Here is a 26,500-nt window from a genome sequence, read left to right on the forward strand (position 1 = left end):
AACATGATGTGCAAGCATGTATTCAAAAACCTTGAAGATTTTGTTGCCGAGCTGAATCACATGCACACAATCATGCTCTGGTTAGGAATGAACAGTAACATGATTTGCCTCACCAGTGGTAACATCATGAAGCCCACTCAACTTCCTAAGATGGGGGAAGGCTATGATACAGGGTTTCTTTCTGGCAGCTGAAAGAATTTTAAAGAGATGCAGTTATAGATAACAAGATTACTTTAAGGATTCTGTATGTACGTATGGGTGACATCAAAGGTCAGCTGATACGGCCTCTTTGCTTTGGTTGGGAACTCTGGGCCCATACTTCAACACAATTCTTTCAGTCTGTGGCCCCCTGCATTTGGAAGCATGCACTCACCCTCATTTTTTGATTTTAGGAAGACATTCCAGTCTCATATTTCAAAGTCTGCTGCCATGGAACCTAAAACAAGTGCATCTGCTACGTAGCTTTTCATACATGCACAACTATCTGCGAGTAAGGCAGAGTTCTTCTGACCAGAGATGACAAAAGAAATGGAGAGTGACAACAAGATGCTGACATACAAGAACATGCCAGAGACATGTGAAGGGATCATCTTAAACAGGGAGGTAGTTTATGTTTGGGGGGGTAACTAGTCCCAGCTCTTGACAACTACTGCTTCAAAGAGATGGTTGTGCATCCATAGAGTGGACTATCAGAATGAGGGAGGGAGAGAGAAAGAGAGAGAAGGAATCTTCACACAGCACTAAAGACAACTGAGGCTGAAATTGTTTCATCACTTAGTATTTGCTGCATTTTACTGTTGCCAATTGTCATACTTTAAGTACATCAAAACTGTCAAAAACTGCTTAAACTCTCACTAAATCATTCCCATTACTTTAGGGATACCATCTTATCCTCTGCTGCCCCTCATCTTCGGTCTTTAATTTTTCCCAGCATCAGTGTCTTCTCTAGTGAATCCAGCCTTCACATTATATGGCCAAACTACTTGAACTTTGTTGTTTTTTTTTTTGTTCCACGGAACAGTGAGTTTATTTCCTTAACTATTGATTACACTATTCTTTCAGTCCCTGGAATTCTCAAGTTTTCTTCCACACGTCAATACTCGGGGGGGGGGGGGCTTGACCACAGAGACCCTTGCTAACAATGTAATGTTGACTCTCTGTAGATTTAAGATTTTATAGGTTCATAGGTGTGCACTAGGCTAATGGCCCTGGGACCTTTACAAGACTAACCCATAGGATTACCCTGGCAGTGTGCCACCTGACCTTAGTTCCCAGTGCCCTCTGTTGAGTAAAGCCACTGGAGTGAATTCTGGGGTGAATTCTCTATTTCCCATTCAATCATCAAGATTTATCTTGAAGAGGACCAGTGAGGTGCTCTGCTTGACATGTATGGGAAGTCTGTTCCATAGCATGGGTTGTTCTCTGGGTTATGAACCTACCCCTCCAGCATGTTCTGTTGATTGCGGCAGTGCGGGTGAGGTCTTTGGAGCGTGTGGTGCAGAGGAATTGGGATTTCTTTAGATGTAGCAATTCTAACAGAGCTGGGTCAGACATGGCTTTGTAAGTCAAGCAGAGATTGCCTCTAAGTAGGCGATACGAGACAAAGAATAGTTTGAGTTTGTTTAGTATGTCCATACAGGACAAATGTTTAAGGCCTAGGATCCTCTTTCTGAGGTACTTTTGTGGCCTCTCCACCTGTTGCAGGTGTTTAGTGAGGTACATGCCAAATGGAGCATTGTACTCAATGATTGGCCTAATGAGGGAAGAGTGGATCGAGACAATGACCTCTTTCTTCTTGGATGCAAAACCTTTAGTAATGAGATGTGCCACCTAGGACCTTCTGACCACAGTGTCAATGTGGAGATCAAAAGAGAGGTTGCTTGTCAACCTGTGCTCCCAGATCTCTTATAATGCCTTCTGTGTTCAGTGGACTACCATCAATGTGGTAATTCATGGGAACCGGGTTTTTCCCAAAGGGAATGAAGACACATTTTTTGGCATTGAGCTTAAGGCCATGGTTCTGACACCAGTCGTTGGTCTCAGTGAGGCCTTTCCGTGGGATGTCAACATCACTTGGGGAGTTGATAGCTTCCAACCAACTTGCAATAATCTGCAAACTTAGTCAGCCAGAGTCCCTTTGTGTTGGCGTGAAGAAGCAGATACCAAACAGGAGAGGACCCAGGACCAAACCCTGTGGAACTCTACTTGTGACTGGTCGGCAGTCTGACTTGGAGTCAGCTACTTTCACACTGTGGGTTCTACCTGTGAGCCAGTTTGCAACCCACCTAGTGATGTAAGGATTAATGCCTAGCTTAGTGAGTTTTTCTATGATTCCAGAGTGGGGAATGGTATAAAAGGCCTTGGCCAGATCAAGGTAGGCTGTATGAACCACCTTGCCTTCATCCACAGCTTTGGTGACTGACTCAAAGAAGTTGACCAAGTTGCGCAGGCATGACCTACCCTTCACAAAACCAAACTGTGTGGGATCCAGAGTTTGGAGATCCCCTATATCCTTGCTTATTAGGTCCATGATGATGTATCCAATAGCTTTGCATATCAGACTTATCAGGCTAATGGGGTGATAGTTCCCAGGGTCTGTAGTCGCTCCTTCTTTGTGGAGAGGAATGACTGTAGCACTGCACCATTTGGTAGGGACAAAGTCTGAGGTGAGGCTGTGATTGAACAGGGCACACAGCTGAGGTGCCAATTCACTCTGTAGTTCATGTAAAACACAGCCAGGGATATTACCAGGTCCCACAGAAGCTGTATTCTTGGCCTTGGACAGTGCTGTTTTAACCTGTGCAGTAGTGCTGGGTGCCTGGCAATCTACTGGTATTGTGACTGGTCCCAAGGGGGGGGGGGTAAAGTTGGCAATTAATCTGTCAGCCAGTATATTGGCAGTATCTGTTGGCTCAGATTAGGAGGTACCATTGTGCAGCAGCTCAGAGCAAATCTGGGTATTGCTGTGGAGATTCTTTACAGAACTATAGAAGGCCTTGTGGTTGTCTTTACTATCTGCTGCAATTCTGTTTTCATAGCTAGCTTTAAAGGATTTGATGCGGGATCTCAACTTTTTGTTAAGGCTGATAAGGGAAGTTTTTCCAGTCTTTGGACTTCACATTATTCTGCATCAGTTTCCTCCTCCTGTTGTAGAGTTGGTTTATGGCAGGGGACCACCAGATTGGCTTCCTTTGTTTGGAGGAGAGCATATTGGTTCTGTTTGGTATGGTAAGATCCATGCATTTGTGTATGTGTTTGTACAATGCATTGGTGTACGATTCGGCTGTCATGCAACTGATCTCCATTTGCATGGGTGCTGTGAAGTTAGCCACCTCGGTTTTTAGGAGCCCAAAGTTAGCTTTGGAGAAGTTTTCCATGGTGGTTACCTTTGCAGGGGGTGGGGGTGGGAGGGATGTGGATTTCCAAGGCGATTAAGTTTGTGGTCAGATCTAACTAGGGAGGAGTTGACTACTGGTGTAGAGCAATGGTCACCCATGTTAGTAATGACCAGGTCAAGGATGTTGCTACCTCTAGAGGGAGTACGAATGAGCTGGTCCAGGGCATTAGAATTAATGAATTCCAGGAAACGTTGGGCAACTGTATTGGTACACAAGTAGTTTTCCCAGTTAATGGAGGGGTAGTTGAAGTTGCCCAATATGAGAGAGTGTTAGGTTGGACCCTAATATTCTCCAGGGTGCTAAGGAACATGGAGTGTGAGTCTTGGGACATGGCTGGGGACCTATAGCAGGCTACAACCTGAATCGGTGTCTTAACCAAAGTTAGCTGCACCTGTAATATAGGGATATAGCCATAGATTTTTTCCACGAAGGATGGGTCAATTTCAAGGCTGTAATGATCATCCACAGATATCCTTAAGACCAGAAAAATAAAGTTAGACTTTTTTTTCCTGTTGTACAGTAAGTAAGTTTGTGCCTTCACCTTCAGCACCAGGCTCAAACTCATTTTCAGCCAGAGTGGTATAATTTGCATATCCGAGTTTGTTAATATTTTTCTTTGCAATTTAGATTTCAGCAGTAGATACATCTAACACAGCATTTTGTATAAAGTATTCAATGTATAAATTAAGCAGTGGAAATATCCAGCTTTGTCGCACTCCATTTTTCCAGGCTTGAACTAGTCGGTCATTTATTCCATATTTGGTTATCTGTTGCTTCTTTATGGGCCTACATATTCTTCAGGAAGCAAATAAGGTAAACCTGTGTCCACATTTCTCCAAGAAGTTGCTACAGTTTACAATGGTCCACAGAGTGGATGACTTCTGAGTAGTCAGTGAAGCAATAGTAAATACTTTTTTTTTTTTTTTTTTTTTTTTTTATGAAACTCCCTTGCTTTCTCCATTATCCAGCGGATGTTGGCAATTTGGTGTCTGATGCTTTTGCCTCTTTTAAAACCAACTTGCATGCCTGACGGTTCTCAGTCGCTATACTACAAGATCTTGAACAAGTGCAATTGTTGAATAATTTGAGCACTCTGTAGTGTTATTCCTTCTTACGGACTTGAACACAGACTGACCTTTTCTAAACTAATAGCCACTACTGCGTTTTTCAAATTTTCTGACATATTCCAAGGAACACTTATGAAAAGTGTTAGAACAGAATGTTCAATACAATGTTAAATATTCTTAACAGCAGACTACAAAAATTGACTCCCTTTCACATCAACCAAGTGCAATGCAAAAATAAGGGAATGGCAAGATGGTAACTAACAATGTTAAAAGGATCATCTTGCACACCTGTAAGATATTAATTTGAAGAATCTACTCCAGGTCAGAAGCATTTAAAACAGAACCAAAATAACCTTCCATTGAAGCCTCAAAGTTAATACCGAACATCAACTTTTAAGACCCAAATGACGTACATTCCTTGTAATGAGGTACACCTGAGAGGTCTCTCTCTCTCGCTCACACACACACACACACACACACACACACACACACACACACACACACACACACACACACACAAAACCTTGAGTCCAAACCTGTTAATCCACTTCACTTGATTCCCCCAAACCCAGTCTCGCATTTGCATGCTTCTAATGAAACAAGTGCATTTCCCGGCCCGTTCTTGATAAATCCGAAACACTGCTGCTAATAAATTCAAACATTTCCTGCTCGCTCTTGACCGCTGCTGCTAATAAATCCAAAGCAAGTGCTGCTGTTTCCTGCTCACATTTGCAGCCGGAAATGACAATGTGAGCTCAAGGAGCTCAATTCCAACTGGCTGATAGCCCTGATGAAGCTGATGTCATTGCGCACGTGATTACATCAGTTCAGCGCGATATTTGAAAAAAAATTAAGAAACCAAAAGAAAAAAAAATCAGAAATGAAGGGGTGCCACTCGGGAATCACGGCACCCCTTCACTTGGACCCCAAAACTCGGTAAAACCGAGTAATTCGGTATGGTTGAGAAGTATGCTTACCCTTGTAATTTTTTTCATTTTCTGGTAAATTACCGAAGATTACAGTCAGTCAGACAATACAAGACACTACAAGTTCAGAAAATGCATGTTGATGCAAAACTTGCTGTTAATAAGTGGATTAGAAGATTAAAAAAAAATGCTTTCCCTGGTTTTGTTACCCCCCACATAGTTTTTTCCAGAATTCCTGAGCAAAGAAGAGAAGCATGTATTACTAAAAAGAGGAGACCTAAAATATCACATACAGAGCTCAAGTGTGCCTTCTCCCTTCATCCCAAGAAACAATGCACAAGCTTTCTGCTGTTTGCATGGGGATAATTACCTTATCTGTTTTATCTTCAGAGTAAGGGTTTTGTGACGGATCTTGGTCAATTCCACCACCAATACTGAAGCCAAGGATCAGATTCTCACCGTGACGTAGCTTATAGATTTCAACACGTTGCTGAAAATTATAAAGCAACAACATAAGGCACTGCATTTTATATAATGGTTATAAAAAGCAAGCACATTAAAAAAGTAAGAGTTATAGCTGCACATACTGAGGCCTATTTACTATACTAATCTTGTGTTCCAATTAAAGTCAAGCACTGGCAAATCATACTTAATCTTAACAATAAACTAATAAGCTTCAATTAGCAAGTGTAATATGCAAAAGTGGAGGAGTTGTACAAAAAACAGAACCAATATAAAAGGATAAACACCTTCCAAACTAATCTGGTTCAATTTAAAAAAAAAAACAAATCTGCATTTAAAACTGCTTGCTGCGGAGTTGTATACACATCTCAAATGAAGGTAGAAAGGGTATTCTTCAGTACCAACAAATCTTTTACAAAGCAGTGTCCAGGTCTACATGCATGAAGTACAGCTAATGTAACCATTCACACAAAGGATCGATAGTCAGTGTGGTAATGGGGACTCCCAACAGAAATAAGATGGCGTACAAAACAAGAAGTTATGTACTCACCATAACGTTCGATGTATGTAGTCCATCTCGCCTCACATTCTTACCCGTGGGTTCGGAGCCGAACCTTGGCTCCGACTCGGCCATACTCTAGCTCGAAGTCTTCAATTGGCTCGTGTCTAATAGGTATCCCATGGTGCAATGCGCCTATTCCCCAGATCTTGTTTGCAGTGAGCTCACATCCACACACACACACACACACACACACACACACACACACACACACACACACACACACACACACACACACAAACACGTTGAGAGGAAGAACCAACTCAACCTATCAAGGAGGAGTGCTGAAACCAGAGACTCTACCTCTAGGTCCTCCAGGAGGGGGTAGGTGGGTGGGTTAGTACGAATGTGAGGCGAGATGGACTACATACATCAAACGTTATGGTGAGTACATATGTTATGTAGTCCAATCTCGCCTACATTCTTACCCGTGGGACAGCATCCCTAGCACCTAGACCTTGGGCAGCTCACTGGAAAATACTCCTGAGCACTGTAGAACCAAATGAGGATCTGCCCCTGGATACCAGATCCAATTTGTAATGAGTAATAGAGGTGTGAGGAGATGCCAAAGTAGCTGCAGCACAAATATCATCCATAGACATCCTGGCCTGAAAGGCAGTAGAAGTAGACATCAAACGTGTAGAGTGAGCCTTTACCTTGAAGGGTAATTCCTTGCCATTTGAAGAATAGATGAAAGAAATGCAGCTAGAAATCCATCTGGACAGAGTTTCTTTGGAAACTGAAGTCCCTAGTCTGTTTTCCGAAAAGGAGAGAACGATTTTCTAAAATCCTTTGTTCTATGTAAATAGAAACGTAATTGTCTGTGGACATCCAGCTGATGAAACTTAAATTCTGCCTTGTTAGAGAATTCAGGAAAAAACACAGGCAACTCAATAGACTGGTTGAGGTTTACCACTGAAGCAACCTTAAGCATAAAGGAAGGGTTAGGTCTTAGCAAAACCCTATCCTTGTGAAATATTAAGTAAGGGGGCCGGACTGATAAAGCTTGGAGTTCAGAGATCCGCCTAGCCAAAGTGATGGCTATCAAAAACAGCATCTTCCAAGACAAAAATTTTAGGTCACAGGTTGCCGTGGGCTCAAAAGGAGGCGAGGTAAGCTGCTGTAGCACAAAATTAAGGTCCCATGGCATAACAGGATCAAAGATCGGAGGTCGTAGTAGCATAGTCCCTTTGAGAAAGGCCCTACAAAGTCTACACACCATTATATTAGGTTCATTAGCAACATGAAAAGAAGAAATGGCTGCCAACTGTACTTTAATAGTTGCTGCAGCAGATCCCTGACTAAACAGTTAAGATAGAAACTCTAAAATCGATGAAATGGGAGCTGTGTAGGGATCAATCTGTCTCATGAGCCCAAATGGAAAATCTCTTCCACTTACTGGAATAAATCTTCCTAGTAAAAGGCTTGTTGGAGGAAGACAGAATATGAACCACCTCCGGTGAAAAATCATGAAGCCTGACTAGGGACGGAATTGGAGCAGCCATGCTGTCAACCTGAGGGTTTGGATGCAGGGGTGGAACTGCCCTGACATAAGAGTCAACAGATCCGGCTCTGGGTCCAGAAACCACAGCTCGTCCATTAAATAAGGGTGAAGAAAGGGGAACCAGATCTGATGAGGCCACTGTAGAGCAATCAGTATCATTTTGTTTCCCAAAGACTGTGCTTTCTGAATAACCTTCATTATCAGGGGAATTGGAGGGAAGGCATAAAAAAGACCAGAGGGCCAATCGTGAACTAGAGCGCCCCTGGGCGTTTCCCCTTCCGGGGGAATAAGGGTGAAGTAGCAGTTACATTTGGCATTGAGGGGGCTGGCAAATAGATCGCAGCAAGGCTGACTCCATCTGCGGAAAATCCATTCCGCCACCTGTTCATTCTGGGACCACTCGTCAGGCATCAAAATAGCTCTGCTCAGCCTGTCAGCAATCACGTTGGACTTCACCGGAATGTGCGTTGCCACTAGAAAGGGCTGGGAAGACACTGCCCAGTGCCACACTCAAAGAGCCTCTCTGCAAAGGGGATATGACCTGGTTCCTCCCGGTTTGTTCAGATACCAGACCACAGACATGTTGTCTGAGTGGATTGCAATTGTCCTAAGAGGAAGAAAGCTGTGAAGTGCTTGCAATGCTAATAGCACCACTCTCATCTCTAAGACATTAATATGCAAATGGATCTCGTGTTCCTGCCATGTGCCTTGGGCAGTCCTGCCGAGATATTGCCCCCCCCCCCCCACCCGATCTGGGAGGCATCCGTGGTCACAGTGGCCATCGGAGGAGGAAGAACAAAAGACATACCCGTATTGAGATTGCTGGTCTGAAGCCACCAGCGCAGCTCCTGCTTGCACCTGTCGGTTATTACAATAAGATGGGAGAGAGGAAGGTGCTGAAGAGACCATTGGGCAAAAAGTAGCCACTGAAGAATCCTCATGTGAAGTCTTGCAAGAAGGACTAGCATAATCGTGGCAGCCATGGTACCCAACAGCTGGAGGACCACTTTTGCCTTGACCTTCTTCAGTGGTAGTAGAGTGTAGACTTGTTGCTGTAAAACCTGAATTCTTTCTTCTGGCAGGAAGACCCTCATGAGCACTGTGTCTAATTCGGCGCCGATAAAGGTGACATGCTGCGAGGGCAACAATGCAGACTTTTCCCAATTCAAGTTGATTCCCAAACTTTGGCACACTTTGGCACAGTGCAATAGCGGCGTCTCTGGTCTGTAGTAGTTGATGCCTGGTGGTGGTAGACAGGAGCCAGTCGTCCAGGTACGGAAACACTTTGAATCCCATACGTCTAAAGTGAGCCATTACCACTGCCATGCATTTGGTGAACACCCTGGGGGCTGTGGTGAGACCAAAGGGCAGGGCGCGAAACTGAAAATAACTGGCTCCCAGACGGAAGCATAGGTGACTTCTGGATGCCCTGTCCATTTTTACATGGTAGTAAGCATCCTTGAGGTCGATGGAGCACATCCACACATCTTTCCCTAATAAAAACGGGAGAATTGATTGTAACGTGACCATGCGGAACTTGGACTTCTCTACATGAAGGTTCAAATGGCTGAGATCCAAAATGGGTCTCAGGTCCCCTGTTCTTTTCTGCACCAAAAAAAAATCTGGAGCAAGTCCCTAATCCTACTTGGTCTGCGGGGATGGGCTGGATGACTCCTTTTAACAGCAACTTTTGAACTTCTAAGGTTGCGGAATCCCTTTGACTGGGTGGAACATCTGGGATTCCTTTGTTTGAAGGAGGAGATGAAAGAAAGGGAATGTGATAACTTCTGGAGATTATCTCCAATACCCACTCGTCTTGGGTGATGTCTCACCAGGCTTCTGGGTATAGAGAAATGCGACCCCTGACTGGCTCTAGAGATGTGCAGTCGTGCCTCCTCTCAGGAGCACTGGTAGGGGGAGCCATGAAAGGAATCGCAGTCCCCCTGGTTACGCGGGCCTCCCCTGCCTCTAGGGCAGCGTCTACCTGAATTTCCACCCCCTCCTCTGCCTCTGGAGGGGGAATCACTCTGTGCATCGTGAAAAACCTCTGCGATTTTCTGAACCACATTTTCCCACCCTTCTGGCACTTAGGATAAGGTTTAGAAGGCATGGAAAAACAGACTCCCACAGAAGACAGAATTTTTCCTTCCTGCTCGCACCTAGTGAGAGTATCCTTCACCTTGGTTCAAAATAAGGATGAACCATCAAAGGGCACATTGGTGAAGGTAGACTTGAAGGCCTCCGCGAAGTTGCACAGGCGCATCCAGGAATGTCTCCTAAGAGAAACTCCAGAACCCGCAGCCCTGCTCGCTCCATCGGCTGCGTACGAGATCAGCCTCATGGAGGAGTTAGCAATAGAATTTAGGGTAGACATCTGTGCATTGACTTTCTGAACCACAGCATCAGAAACGTTACCCTGTAGAGAATCTCCCAATTCCTTTAGGACATCTCTTTGGAGCCGTGTAAAATGTGATAAGTAGTTCAGCAACTGCAGTGTAAAGGCCGCTGAAGAGAACACACGCTTCCCATACCTGTCCATAGCCCTGGACTCCTTGTTAGGGGGATGGACGGTAGATGAAGTTTCTGCAAGTTCCTTCTTGGTGGCTGCTGCCACCACCCTGGCATCTACTGGAATGCCTTTTGAAAGAAATTCTCCATCAAGGGGAGCGGACAAAAACTTGTTGGGTCTCCTAGGGACCGGTTCCACAGTGTCCGGAGTTTCCCACACCTTTCGACAAATGAGGTCCCAGAGTTTGTCGAACAGGGGAGAAACCCAAGAGGCGGCGGGTTGGGAACCAAAGGCCTTCAGGAACACAGAGTCCTCCTCAGAAGTGGCTTTAGATGGCCAGTCGCCTCTCTGTCTCAGTATTTCCAAGATATCTGAAAAAGAGATATTGTCAGAAGATGACTTAGGGGACCCCTCTGACTCCTCGAGGTCAGTGTCAGATGTGAGGGACTCATCTTGGGAGTCAATGTGCTTCCGCTTGCACACACTCTTTCTAGGTGGCTACTAAGGTAAAAAACCCGGGGAGGCTTCAGAAAGCTGGGGACCACTCATGGAGGTATCCTGAGGCCTTAGGTCTCCACTGTCCCTAGATAGAGGGTGATCTGATGCTGATATCGGTGCTGGTGGGGGAAGAGTATCGGTACCGTAGGATGCAGATGACGATCTGGCCAGCACTCTCCTCATGACCTTGAAGGCTGATCCCCCTAACTCCGAAGGTAGACTAACCACAGAACCGCAGAATTTGCTCAGCTGGTGATTGCAGGGGGAGGCAAAGAGATCCACCTCTGGGGTCCCCCATTTCTGAATCAGAAGGCTGAAGGTGCTGGACTCCAATTGCCACTCATGTAGGTCTAGGAGATTTCTGCTCAAGTCGTCTGCCAGTGAGTTTTGTTTGCCTGGCAGGAATTGAGCTTGCAGAAGTACCTGCATGTCCAAGGCCATGTTCCACAGGACCATGGCTAACCTGCAGAGTGGGTAAGAGTGGGTTGCCCCCTGCTTGTTGATGTACCACATAACTGTGGTGTTGACTGTTTTTAGTAGCAGGGGTCCTGGTGAGAGTAGGGATCTGAAAGCTGTTAGAGCGTGCTGAACAGCTAGCATCTCTTTTTGGTTTATGTGCAGATGAATTTGACTTGGGCTCCACTGGCCCTGAATGCACTTGTCCAGGTGTGCCCCCAGGCACAGTCTGATGCTTCTGTGGTTAGGGTCTGGGCGGCGTGGGGTTGAGTAAAGGGAAGTCCCTTGTTGTGGTTGCATGCTGCTGCCCACCAAAAAAACTCTACCCTAGACAAGGTATGATAGGAATGACAATTTCCAGGTCCTGAGAATGTTGGCACCAAAGACTTTTATGTACCATTGAAGTTTCTTCATATGCAGTGTGGCATATGGAATTAGTAGGATGCAAAAGGCCATGAACCTTTGGGCCTGCAGGATTTTCCTTGCAGATAGCTGGGTTCTGTTGGCCATTTCAGTTTTTCTGAAGTAAGGAATACCATCTGGGATGCTGTGTCCAAGCTTGCTCCCAGGAATACAATCTTTTGACTGGGGACTAGTTTAGATTTCTTTTTGCTGACAGTGTACCCTAGGAAGGTTAGAAGGTTTTTTACAAATGTCAGGTACTGCAACAGCAATTCCCGAGTGTCTGCCTGAATCAGGAAGCCGTCCAAGTACAGGCAAATTTGAATTTTTCTCTGTCTGCAGTAGGCAATGGCTGGAGCCAGGCATTTTGTGAATACTCTGGGAGCAGTGGATAAGCCAAAGGGAAGTGCAGAGAACGGATAATGCATAGATCCTGCCCTGAAGTGTAGGTATTTCCTGCATGAGTCCCTGACAGGGAAATGCAGATAGGCTTCTTTTAGGTCTAGGGTGGCCAACCAGGCATCTTTGGCAAGCATAGGAAGAAGATGCTGAAGGGTGAGCATTTTGAATTTTGGTACCACCAGGAATGTGTTTAGAATGGAAAGATCTAGGACTGGCGCCAGGTGTTCTCTTTTCTGGGTACCAGAAAAAGTCTGGAATAGAACTCTTGACCTATCTGTTCTGCAGGAACAGGTTGAATTGCCCTTATGGAGAGCAGGGACTGAACTTGGTTTTGTGTCTCTGCCCACTGGTGTGGAGGAAAGTCTGGGAACCCTTTTGGGGTTGGCAGTGAGTGGAAGTAAAATTTGTACCCCTGGGACACAATGTTGAGGACCCATCAGTCTTTGGTGATGGAAGTCCAGTTTTTTGCATGATGGGCAAGTTTTCCTCCTAGGGGCATGAGCAGTTGGGCAGAGGTGGGGAGTGGGGTTGAGAAGTCATTCTGAATTATTTCCATAAGGGGGTGGGGCTTAGCACTCCTGTTTTTGAAGTGGAGGTACTCCATTGCTTCTTCTCTGCATACCCCAAGATTGTAGACTGGGGGGGGGTCTGTTTCCCCTTAGTCTAGTTTGAGATGGCCTTGAGGGGGCTGGAAAGGACAAATGCTTCGTGGTGCAATGTCTACTGAATCTCTGAGGCTGTACTTGCAAGAAATCTTTTGACTGCCTGCATAGATTTAGCTTCTTCCATCTTTTTAAGAACCTCTTCTACTTTGGTGCCAAACAGATTGTCCTTGTTCAAAGGAGCATCTAGTAATTTTGATTTGACAAGGTCTGCTCCTTAAGCCAAGCATGCCTTCTCAGTACAGAACCAGTGACTGGTGCCCTGCAAGATGCTTCTAGGGCGTCAAAGCCACATTGCAAAGTATGCTTGCTGACTGGGCTTGCAGAATGCATAAGCTCTTGTAATTCTTTATTTTCTGCACAATCTGTAAAGATAGCTAATTTTTGCTTAATACGTTCCATGATATGTCGTTAGTACTTTAGCATATGAGACTGGCAATTCAAAGCCCTTATGGCGAGAATTGCAGAGGTGTACACTTTCTTACCCCATCTGCCTAAAGCTCTGGAATCCCTGTCTGAAGGGGTGGGATTCTTAGCTGAAGTTGCTTTGATAACTTTTAGACCCTGGGAGATGACCTCTGGGTCAGCAGTAGGAATCTGTCTGGTTTCCTAGGAGCAGGGGGTAAAGTATCAGCAGTTAGACTGGATTCCATAAAAACATCATCCACAACATCCAGGACTGTGGGTATTGCTAAAGGCCTATGTTGTGGCAAATCTAGAAATTCTCCGAGTCTCTTTTTGGACTGAGGATAGTCGTGGCATTCCCTGTGGAAATGCTCTCAAAGTACGCAAGGTTTCACCAAAAGAAAAATCCACTGGAGGAGAAGCAGAGGGAATGGATTTCTCTGCATCTGAATATTCATAAGCAGCTAAAGGCATGTTTTCATAAATCAGACACCTCAGAGTTGTCGGACTCTTGGTCTGTTAAAGCTGTTGGGGACAGGTCTCTTTCTCTTAACAGGGGAAGGCTGGCTTCCCCTAGTTAGCATAACAAGGTCTTCTGCCATTTTAAGCATTTGATGTTGTGGCAAGGAAGCAGGTGCTCGAGTTTGGGTCGTTATTTTTTTAGGCGTAGCTCGTACTCTTGGCCTTAGAAACTTGATAGTGGCAGAACTGAAAACACGAAAGAAGTCATCGGTTTGTGTCGAATATCAGTAGTGCGAAGAACTTACTCAGAAGCCAGTGCCTGCTCAGCAGCTCCGGACCCATGCAAGGTAGAGACATCCATAGGTTCCGTAGTAGAAGAGTCTCGTGTCATACTGGACTCTGAACGGGTCTCAATAGAGGTCTATGAATCCACTGAAGCAGACATCAGGGGCTGCGAAAGCACCTCACTGAGTACCGGCAAACTGGTGACTATCTTAATGGAAATGTTGTCGGCAGTTTTGGATCTGTGCAGTTGGTCTCTGCCTTTATCCTTACGGTTTTTCGGAAGATCGGTACTCTGATGGCTTACCGAAGCCATTTCGGAATACGAAGATAGAGAGCAAAAGTATTTAGTGACAATAAGGGCCCGACGATGAATAGTTTGGGCATTGAACAAGGCACAAAACCAACAGCGAGGTACGTCATGGTCTGGGCCTAAACAGGTGACACAGTAAGAATGGAAATCTCAGTGTGGTATTTGCTTTCCACAGGCGAGACAACTTAACTTTTTCTGACATTGGTTGGAGCAAGAAAAAAGGATCCCCGATGGGGTTAGAGCAAGAAAAAAGGAAGACTTCAGGATGATTCAATTCGGAAACAAAAACTCAGGTAGCGGCCGACCGACACTCATGCAAACTGCTTCTGCTTCAGGCTCCTTGGCAAGAAAGACTGATGTAACGGCATCGGATGCTTGCTTTTATACCCCGGACGACCTGATGTCAGTCCTGGAGCGACCGCAACCGATGCATACATACTAAGTCTCTGATATTCGGGCCGACTGAGGGCTACCTGTAGGCAGATAACCCAAGTGTGATAACTGTGACAGTGAAACACCAACGTCAACAATAACTTTACATCTGCCATTTTTTTGGATGTTTCCAAAGCATTTGACATGGTCTCACACACTCTTCTGCTAGATTCTCTAGCCTCGCTATCCTTTACCATCTACTATAGCCTGGTTTAGAAACTACCTGACAGGCAACAATCTGTCCAAAGGCAAGGTGTACTTTCCCCTAAACTTCCTTCCACCATAGGTGTCCCACAAGGGTCAATACTGGGCCCACTTCTCTTTTCTATCTTTACCAATAATCTACATAGCTCAACCCAGCACGCTATACTTATTCAAAATGCAGATGATTCGACTTTAATCTGCACAGCCCCATCTCCAGCCATTTTGAAACAACTCACCCAGGAAACCTTTAACTCTGTAGAAAAATGGATTTCTGATATCAAACTCATCCTAAACCCCAATAAGACTAAATTACTATTTACCCCCAACAGATTAAAGATTGCTCCCTTCTCCTTCACCATCACCTCTAAAAATGGCACTACCATTTCCCCTTCTGACCATACCATGGAAATTAATAATCTTCACTTCAATGTCCACATCTCACAAACCATCAAAGGTTCACAAAAATAGGCACATTATATAGGCTCAAAAATTTTCTTTCAGACCAAGCAAGAGTCACCCTAGCCCAGACTCACCTATTGTCCACACTAATGTATACACCACCAATTTTCACCCACATCACAAAAATAGATCTAGACAAACTAGAATCATGTTACAATAAGATCGCCAAGTTTGCTAAAAACACCACCTTCAGAACACATCACTGTGTTGCTCTAAGGGACCAAAATTGGCTAGAACTACCTCAACTAGTTAATTACCATCAGCTAGTTACTGTCTACAATATTCTTAACTACCCTGATAAAACCCCATCACTAACCCAGCTACTTATCCACTGCACAACAAATCGCCCTCTTCAATCTAGTGACAGATCCCTCCTCTGTATCACTAGAGCAAACAATATTGTAGGAAAAGTGCTATATTCCCAAACCATTGCTGGAAACTGGAACTGCCTTCCACCTTCGCGGACCACTGCCTCCACCACCTCACACTTCAAAAATTCCCTCAAATCACACCTGATGAATACCTGGCCATCTCCCTGTATTACTCAAACTTGAGCTTTCCTATCTTTTTCTCCTCATATCCATTCACCAATACCAACGTAGTCACTGTAATCCTCTATGCGGCTAAAACCCATTCACCAATACCAAGGTAGTCACTGTAATCCTCTATGCGACTAAAACCCATTCACCAATACCAAGGTAGTCACTGTAATCCTCTATGCGACTAAAACCCATTCACCAATACCAAGGTAGTCACTGTAATCCTCTATGCGACTAAAACCCATTCACCAATACCAAGGTAGTCACTGTAATCCTCTATGCGACAAAAACCCTAACAGCCATTAGCCGAGCCTGTAAGTAGCTCCTAATCCCTACTGTTTTGTAACTTCTCTGACTCCTGAGAAGTGTCTTGTCTGCTTGCATTTTTAATGTGAATATCTGATTGTTTTGTTGTATAATGAACATGTTTGTTGTACTAATCTATATAAAAATATTTCTCTCGTTTAACTTGTACTACTCTATATAAAAATATTATTCTTTTGCTTAACAATGTGGAGCTTTTCTCCCCGGGCCTGCTCTGTAAATGGACTTAGTCCAGTCGGAATTTCCCGGTTAATAAATGTAAAATAAAATAAAAATAAAATACATTTTGATCCTGGAGGTTGTGAGTCAGGAGACTGAGAAGCAGCCGAAAAAGCATCCCGATATGCAGGAAGTAAGGGAGGGACAGCAGAATAAGGTTGCTCCATTTGTAAGCGGTCATTTATCTTAGACTCTGATACCGCTGAAGCCTGCCACTTAAAAATGTTCCCGCATGAGGGAGACAGTGTCCCCATAAGGTAAATTATTCTCCTGGGGATTCAGGAGAAATAGAATCCTCCTCCTCTGGGGTAATGAAATCCTTAGGGGAGTCTATCTGGGTTTCATAAGAGAAGAATTCTTCAGAAGAAGAGTAATCTTCCTCAGATACCTCTACGGGTGGCTGAGGTGAGAGTGGGGACCTGTTGTGTCTGCAAGGCCTGAAAAGCAAAGAGACTTTGTGAGAACACTTCCCAGCCATGCGCCAGCCGAGTTTCAGGGTGCTTAGTTTTTTGTTTCCACTTCAAGGGAGTTGCTGGTGGAGAATGCAGAGAAGTGGACGTCTGCTTAGTAGGAAGAGAAGGAGCAGGGCCTTCCGACTGTATGAGTCGTGGTTCCCCTCTGCCATCAGTCTCTGATGGCTGAATTGCCTCAGTGAATGTATATGCAGTTTCTGGCATCCCAACTTCCATTAAGGTTCCCAGGCCTGCTTTGGTAACTGTAGTCCGAGATGATTCCGGCCTTTCAAGCACCTCTACAACCTGCTCGGATGCCTGAGGTGCAATGTGGGATTCTGTCCTGATTTTCTGGGCCTTCTTCCTTGGTGGCTCGGCGGCTCGGCAGATGGGCTTACTCCTCCTTCCATTCTGAGCGGTAAGTGACATAACTTTTTGTTCTCTAAATACAACTTCAGTGCCGCCACACGGCTAGTGAGAGTTTTGGGGACGAAAGATTTGTAAACAGGGCAGGACATATGGTCGTGGGACTCGCCTAAGCAACATACGCACTTCTCGTGTGTGTCCTTGAGGAATTTGTCTTCCACAAGCACACTTCCCCTTTCTAGCTGACATGCCAGGTCTAAACTGTAATTAAAGTAAGGAAAAAACCCAACAGGGCACTTATCTGTATCGGTCGAAGAAGCGGTAGTCTGGTCTTGAACGGAATCGTATTCTGTTGTCTGAAGAAACGCGATCTGCTTGTGGAACAGGGAAACAGGAGTCAGACGTTCTCTGTGGCAGAAAAATTCTGATGAGGGTACGTGCAGACGTCACTTATAGCCAACGTCAGTTTATGGCCCTGGTAAGGGTCATCACACATACCCTTCTATGAAAAAGACTTTGGTATACTGGCCAGATGGTGGTGCTGCAGGCAACTCCCTACTGTTATGAATACTGCAACATAACAGCAGGAAATCATCAGACATATCCATTTTTAGAGGTGTAAATGCACCAGTCAATGCTTAAGTAATCAAAGCCCCCTAGCGAGTAATGCTTGATATTTAATCCCCTCAACGGTTTGTCAAATGATCCTGGCAAACACCGAGTGGGCAATTAAGTAACGGCTGGATGTATGGGTGATTTTCATCCCCAAAGTCAGTCCTTGGGTAATTTAAACCAAAGCAATGATGTTTTTAAAATACAGATACTTCTCTGCAGTTGCCTACAGTCCTGAAGTAGTGACAGCATTTCCTCATACCAAGGTTTAGTGCTCATCATGACACAAATATGAGCATGTCAGAGTTCCATGAGGGCTACAAGTTCTGGCATCTTTCCATTTAGACATCAAGCACTCAGAAGTTCCATCTTTTTGTCATCCAAAGTTCAGTTTGCTATGTAGCAATGGCCAGCAGAGGGACTCTAATGCCCCCACAGTTCCATTTTAATGCAAAGGATTTGGCCAGTATGTGAAAGTCGTGGCATAAGCTATTCTTGGAAAAACAGGAAGTCTTACCTACCATTTCATCCCAAGCAGACATACTGGACCACCCCCCTCCACTACCTGAGAATGGCAACAGCTACTAAGCCAGTTACCTTGTCTAGGTTTCTAGGCATCATTCTTGATGAAGGCTAAAAACTTCAAGACCAGTGCCTTTCCTGTCTCTAACAAATGCACAGCAAGTTCCGTCATGTCTCTCTTCATGCCCCCCCCCTGTGTAATTCAATCCCACATGGGCCACCACTAGGTCTTAGTCATATTTGTCTGGTTTAAAGGACCTTAGAGCCCTGTGACATCACAGATGTCATTAGACAAGCAGCTTGCAGTCACCATGCTCTAGTCCAGTCTGTCGAGTGCAGTCTGTGTGCCTAACCACAAAGTCATCTAGAACAAACATTTTCCTGTATGAAAGCAACCTTAGTCAGTCTTCTGACTTGGTGAGCCTTTTGGACTTAGACCTGCTTTCCAAGTGGGAGAACTGTGTGGATATGTATAAGTGAGAGTAGAGAGGAAGTAGGTGTTGCCTTGCATGTTGGCGGGTGGAATCTTTGAGAATACATTCTAGGACTGAGCAGCCAGGTGCTCCAGATTGTGCGGAATGCTCCACATTTGGGATCGATTTAACCTACTGTTCCACACTGAACAGTGGTGGTTCCACTTTCCAATTTTTGACTGGCTTATATACCGCAATTAAAGCCAATCGGCATTGCGGTATACAAGCCAATCAAGCAACTGTTTGATGCTAAGAAAGCCAATCGGGAGACACAAAATGTATCCAATCGCATGGCAGTATTAGTTTTTGCACCGCTGCAATACTTTCAAAAAGGATATTGCAGGGCGCAGAAAGAATAAGACATTGAGAGTTACAGCTGTCAATCTGATTGCACGCCATCCTGTACTTACTGAACTGTTTGAACGTTCATACAGTTCATTTATTATGATCGTGGGTAAGAGGGACTGGGTACAGAGATTGGACAGGGAGGCACCAGTTGAATGGCAGTTGCTGTGGAAGTGCATTTCATCAGGTACAGTGACTGTACACCAGGCCACTAACCTGAGGGAAAAGGGCTGCAATTTGTTTTACTTTATTTGGGAACTGGGAAGATCGTGGTGATACTGCTGTTGTTGGGAGCTATACTTCTGCCTTGGATGATTTATTTGTTCTTCTCCCTGATTGCATTTGGGGGTTGTGGACTACTGAACTCGGAGCTACAGATGTTTTGTTCACTTACTGGACAGAGGTAAGGGGCTGAATGTGCAGCGTGTAGGAGTGATTAAACATGGCCTCAGACAGGATTAGAGTTTCAGATTTTAGCAGAATGTCCACATTCTTGCCTTTTGGTCTGTTGCTCATATAATTTGTGGTTTCCTGGCAAATCACACAGTATTAAAAGTCTGACAGAGTTGAGTTTCAGACTTCATATCCTTCAGAAAATACATGTTGACAAATTCTGTTATTTAAGCAACTTGCTAAGTTTGTAAGAGCAATTCTCTGTTCGAATTCTCTACTCTGTCAATGTCTCAAGATAATAATAAAAATAAGTGTCCCCTGATTATTTCTGGATTTGTCCCCGATTCTTTTAAGAGTTGCACTTGAATATTGTTGTGCAATGATTTTCTACAGAGTATATTGCATTTTATCAATGGTTTTGCTGATGTATTTATTGACATGCATGTCTTATTGAATCTTAACAAATGTACAGTATTTGCCAACTTAATACTTTTGGCAAAAAGCCTACTTTAACCAGGCCCCACGGAAACGATGCGTTTTCACACAGTGAAAAAAAGGGTGTTCCACATTTTGACTATTTGTCACATATTGCTAGAGTCTGTGTTCCACATTGGCCTCTTAAGAGGTTGAGACCCATGCTCTAGGACGCTTGGGTAAATGATTATTTATTTATTTTTTTACAGCTGTAGTATAATTCAGGAGCCCACTGAGGTGTTGTGATTGGTGTGCTGATGTGGAATTAAGACAGAAATTGTAACTGCTAGAATAGCAGAATCAGCACAATGTCTATGCCACTACTTGTTTGTTTGTGTCTTTCGGCTTTTCCCGGTTAGGGGTCGCCACAGCGAAACTCCAGTCCGCTAATGATTGGTAGTAGATTTTTACGTGCCGAGTTACCAGCCCTGACGCACAACCTTCAACAAAGGTACGCCCATTTGCATGTCTCCACGCAGAAGACGCTCTAGCTGAGAATCGAACCGGACAGCATCTTACTGTGAGGCGACAACGCTAACGCAGCACCACCACTGCTAAACTAGCCAAATGTACAGTATTACTGGACGAGAAGGAACTGAATGGGCTGCTAGCTTTTTGAGACCATGGACATGTTTAAGGATCTACATAAGTCTGTAAACAAAGTAAAATGACAGGGGGAAGGTGAAGTGTTCATGAAGACAGGAAAAAGCATCCCAGAACATACAGAAATTCACTCTCTACTAATGTATGTACTGCATCCTGTAGCTTTGTTACCCAATTGAACACATCGTCATAACTGGTTAAATACTTCCCTCAGTTCAAGGCACTGTGGAAATTATGGGGAGGAGGGAGCTCCGTTAAACATACTGTGATCAAAATATAGCCCTAGTAAAAATGGGGGTTGGCATCAGGAACAGCAGTCTAACACACTTAAGCATACAATCCTGATAAAAAGAAAGGCACAGGTGCAGAAATTTAAAAAGTAAGTAGAATGTAGCTTTGGCTGGAAAGGACAGAAGAATCTGAATCATCAGAAACTTGTTAGCAAGTCTTATCTGGAAAACAAGTTGTCAAGATACTGAAAGAAGTTAGTGCGTGAACAACCCCTAGTGCTGGACATTGAATCTTACAACACTAATGAAGAATGCCTGGGTGGAGAGAAAGACGAGCAGCCAATAGTGTTAAACCCACTAAAAAAACGGGAACTTGAATATAGGTAAATAGGAACATAGGTAAAGGAACTGCCAAAACCAAAAGAGGAATGTCACTATTCAGGCTGCTACCTACTGTAGAGGAAAGAAGAGGAGAAAAAGAAAAAGCTATACCGTTATTTGTAGCTGAATAGGCTACATTCTCTACTTGTCATCAGAGGACTGACACAAGTATTCCTATCTTGGCAGATTTAAAGATTAAGTGAACATTTTAAGAAACTAAGAGTTAAAGAATAAAATATAATATGGTTTTTGTTTGTGTCTTTCGGCTTTTCCCGGTTAGGGGTCGCCACAGCGGAACTCCGGTCCGCTAATGATTGGTAGTAGATTTTTACGTACTGGGTTACCAGCCCCGACGCACAACCTTCAACGAAGGCACGCCCTATTCACGTATGCCTCCACACAGAAGACGCTCATATGGTAACAGTTAAGAATTAAAGAGGGCCACAGAAAACATAGCCAGATGAACAGGGTGTTCCATCCCACACTCTGACATCAAGAATAACGTGCTGTACAGGTTAAACAAAAACAAAGAAATACTGATAAATTAACTACTTGTTCCAAAATCTTTCGGAACACTTGTGATAAAAATGCCACACAATCATTTTGGGAGGACACACAAGATTATAATGAGCTAATGTAATGAAAGACACTGGGAATTTCTGAGCAACTTGCCCAGAATGTCAAAAAATGACACCCAAGTCTTGGGTTTAAATCTATTGATTCTTATGCCTTTTACTGAAGTCCCTCATACACTGAGGGCCACAGACCTTGTAGGTGCATTGGCAAAATGTAGCAACAGCTACCAATACATTCTAATGATGATGGACTAAGCCACTAAATTTCCTGAGGCAGTACCTCTGAAAATCCAATGGTACGTCTGACACAGAATCCGTACTACTTCTCTCCAAGGCATTTCCAAGGAAATATTCATGGAGCAGGGAGCCCCAGGGTAACGCAGCAGCTTTTCCAGTGTTTTAAAGTAAAACAGTTGAATTACATTGGTTATATTATCATTATTATTATTATTATTACTATTTATTTTTCCTCCAGGGTATGCTTTACAAGAAATGCGCAACTTTACTATCTCCCCACTGGTGAATATTTTGAGGCCACAGGCTTTGAGGGAAAAAAAAAAAAAGCTTTCTACAATACTGTTACACCTACCAGCCTGTCAGGACAAAATGTAAACTCTAGCCTTGGTGACATCAGCATATGGAAAGCATGTAATACAGCCATAGACTTTAAAGGCCATCAAAAATGCATAGAAATGCATCCATTAAAATCTATGGATATACTTCATTGTATATCACTGAAGGTTATACTAAATTTATTATATTTATATTTGTTTACCATGGTAGTGCACTGATCTCAATGGGCCACTTGCAGGCACAGCCTGGGTAAAAGGATCACATAATAAATAGGGAGAGAAAAATCACACACACATATGATATATATATATATATATATATATATATATATATATATATATATATATATATATATATATATATATATATATATATTCATATATATATTCTATATATATATATATATATTCTATATATATATCTATATATACATATATATATACATATATATATATATATATATATATGGGTCTACTATGGTTGATTGAAAACTCACTTGATTGAAAATGAAATTACTAGGATCACTTCACTGAAAACTCATTTGACTGAAACTCAGTTCGTTGAAAGTTATAAATGGCCTTTTCCCCACTGTAGTGCGATCCTGGAGTTGGTATATAAAGTAAGGGGGGGGGGCACAGCCCCCCCACATATCTTGGTTATATATTCTCTTTTGGAAACTCTTTATTGCACTTGTATTACTGTGTATAGTTTAAAATGTTTATAATATGTGGGGGGCTACTCCCCCCCACCCCCCTTACTTTATATACTAACTCCAGGACCGCACTACAGTGTGGAAAAGGCCATTTATAACTTTCAACGAAATGAGCTTTCAGTGAAGTGGTCCTAGTAATTTCATTTTCAGTCAAGTGAGTTTTTCAATCAACCGTTGTAGACCTAGATATATATATATATATATCTATATATATCTATATATATCTATATATATATATATATATATATATATATATATATATATATATATATATATATATATATCTATCTATATATATCTATCTATATATCTATATATCTATATATATATATATATATATATATATATATATATATATATAGATCGAGATATATATATATATATATATATATATATATTATATAGATAGATAGAGATATATATATATATACACACACACACACACACACGTCACACATTTAGATATTTATAGACACAGATTCTGGTCATGGTATAATAAAAAGTTTACAAACCTTTTTGTTAAGAAACAGCCCAAACAAAAAAAGGAGGAATAAAAATGCATGGTGACAGTTAACCTATTAGATGCAAAAATGCAACTACAAATATGAGCAATACACTAAGAACATCAGTGTACTACCCTCAAAACTCTTAAAACTCTGAAGTCTGTGCTAAAGAAAGCCACAGAACAAGATCATAAGAAGTTGGATCATTTACTTGCCTACCCTGTTTTTGCTGCAAGAGAGATGCCCCACACTTCAACAATATTTATCCCATTCGACTTACTATATGGCAGATAACCCCATGGCCTGCTGGATATAGCAAAGGAAAGTTAGGGAGGAGGAAAAAGTCTAGTTTAAAAGTGAGACAGCACACTTTAGAAACTTGCATGACAGCTTAATATTGTTACACCAGTAATCAAAGGACAAAAGAGATATAACAGAGGATGTATAATAATGTCTTCAAAAACGGGACGGATTGTTACTTTCAGCAGAAAGCACCAACACAAAGTTCCTAGCAATCTAGCAAAAACCCACTCAAGTGTTACAGAAAATGGGAAAGGCCAACTCCAAAATGACTAGAAAGAGAAAATTAAAACAGGCAGATTATATAAAAGAGTTAAAAACAAAGAAGTGAAGCTGAAACGTGTGTAGTCAGATTAAACTGACAGATACAGATTGCAAGACTTCAGGGAATTCTATCCATGCAGTTCTAATAGACAAAATTCTGTGAAGTCCTGGAGGAAGGAAGAGAGGTTTTTGCCAAGGCAAAAAAGCTCTTGCTTTTTCCTTTTTTTTTTTTTCCACACATTTTTTTCTGAACTACCTAGTAGAACTTAAATACATCAAGAAACTGAAAACTGTGTTGGGGAAAAGAAAAGGTAAGCCTAAAACCATACAAGATAGCAGTGTCCCAAAGAAAGGCAAGAAGTGAAAAAAAAAATAGTCAAACTAGGAGTTATTGAGTCAACTTAAAATGAATTGAGTAGCTCAACTATGTTGGCCCTTTAAGAATTTGCAATGTTTTCTGAAAACTGAATACTGTATCCATGGTGGTGCTGCGGTAGCGTTGTCGCCTCACAGCAAGACGCTGTCCGGTTCGATTCTCAGCTAGAGCGTCTTCTGCGCAGAGACATGCGTGAATGGGCATACCTCCGTTGAAGGTTGTGCGTCAGGGCTGGCAACTCGGCACGTAAAAATCAACTGCCAATCATTAGCGGACCGGAGTTCCGCTGTGGCGACCCCTAACCGGGAAAAGCCGAAAGACACAAAAACAACAACTTGGCACTTAATGCCCACAGTGGAGGAGTTCATGGAAGGACTAAGCAAACCACGGTTTCTGCCAAACCTAGTTTTATCCAAGGGGTAAGGGCAGATGTTCCTCACCCCTGAAGCCAAAGAGAAGACAATATTGTTAATCCCTGAAGTTTATTATTATTATTAATAATGTACTTGGTATCAATGTGCAACAGTTGAAGTGTTGTCTGCACTTGAATTTGTTAAATTTATACCGTCTTTGTACAGTTAATAGAAAGTTTCTCCCAAGGGATGTACTGAAAATGGGATCTTCCCTTGTTCATACAGGTCAACGACTGCCATCAATTAACCGAGTAGTGAGATGGATGCAAAACTTCATTCCCTTTTGCATATATTCTCTATCCACAGTTTTATGTGGTTGGAGTTGACAAAATGTTTCCATCATAATATGGGTTCAAAGCCCTATTGCTATATTAGTGTGGGGGGAAGTACCCCCCATTATATTTCTAAACACATTTACAGATCAAAGACATCCATGGTCACATTTACTGCATTTTATCCGGAAGCAGAAAGCATTCTACTGTTAAAATGGATAATGGCATCAAAATCCTATGGTGTGGAACGCAAATGGCAAACAAATACTGTAAACATCTGAAAGGAAATTCACTAAATAACTGTCAGCAGGAGAAAGTGCAACATGTGGTACATTCTTAGAATTCAGGCCCATTACAAGTTCTATTTAACTCATTTGACTTTGGTTATGTACTGATCCCTGAAGGACCTATTCCAAACAGCCCACATGCATAGTACCGATAACACAGCTAAATCAGAACATTAAAAATGTATAAAGTGAAAACTAACAAAGGCAAAGCTGTCCAAATCACACACCCTCTCTCATTTAATAAGCATACAGCTTTCTTAATCTCACTTGCCTTCCAACCAGAGACTTCCCTCTATCCGCAGTTATCAAATCAATACTCAAATCCATATCATTATAACCCAATACTTCTTTTCTAAACCGAATTTAGTATCAGAGACAAATAAAAAATTGCTTCAGTACTGAACCCTGTGGCTTCTACTATTTAAATGGACTACTTTGACAGTTTCCTCCCAACACTCACTCACTATTTGCAGTCAAACAACCAGGTTCCAATTCATGGTATACATCTACTCAACAAATATGCCATTTAAGCTAAAACATGTCTTCCCTCAGTCAAGTACTGCCAATGCCCGAATCCCAGCACTACCAGAACAGTTCCTCACCTCTAACATATTCTTGTCTGTTGCAGTGCCTTACAGCTATTATAGCCAATCTTCCTCACTAATCTGCAATCTTCAAAAAGAAAAATCCACGGCATCCCTCGAAGTCTCAGAAAACCTAGTATGCAACCTATAACTGGTCAAAAACAAACCAAGAAGAAACTTTGTAGTGTGGAGGATGTGAAGTTTACTCCTTGAATTATGTTGCGCACCTAGTTCACTAATAAAAATATAACTGTAAATTACATACTACAAAATAATAAATTAGAAAAAAGTAGGTGGTCCACAGTT

The 26,500-nt window shown here is 42.8% G+C and overlaps 1 protein-coding gene across 2 annotated transcripts in view; it reads right to left on the reverse strand.

The window, feature by feature from the left end:
• Positions 1-26,500, reverse strand: part of TAX1BP3 (Tax1 binding protein 3) — a 395,888-nt gene that overhangs the window by 190,958 nt on the left and 178,430 nt on the right. For both annotated transcript variants that reach the window (XM_044090707.1, XM_044090706.1), the window contains exon 3: positions 5,762-5,881. In XM_044090707.1, the coding sequence (XP_043946642.1) occupies positions 5,762-5,881 (120 nt within the window). The remainder of the gene's footprint in view (positions 1-5,761; positions 5,882-26,500) is intronic.

The sequence above is a fragment of the Protopterus annectens genome, chromosome 13.part0 (genome assembly GCF_019279795.1).
Source record: "Protopterus annectens isolate FY-2018-M chromosome 13.part0, PAN1.0, whole genome shotgun sequence".
In the NCBI taxonomy this organism is placed as follows: Eukaryota; Metazoa; Chordata; order Ceratodontiformes; family Protopteridae; genus Protopterus; species Protopterus annectens.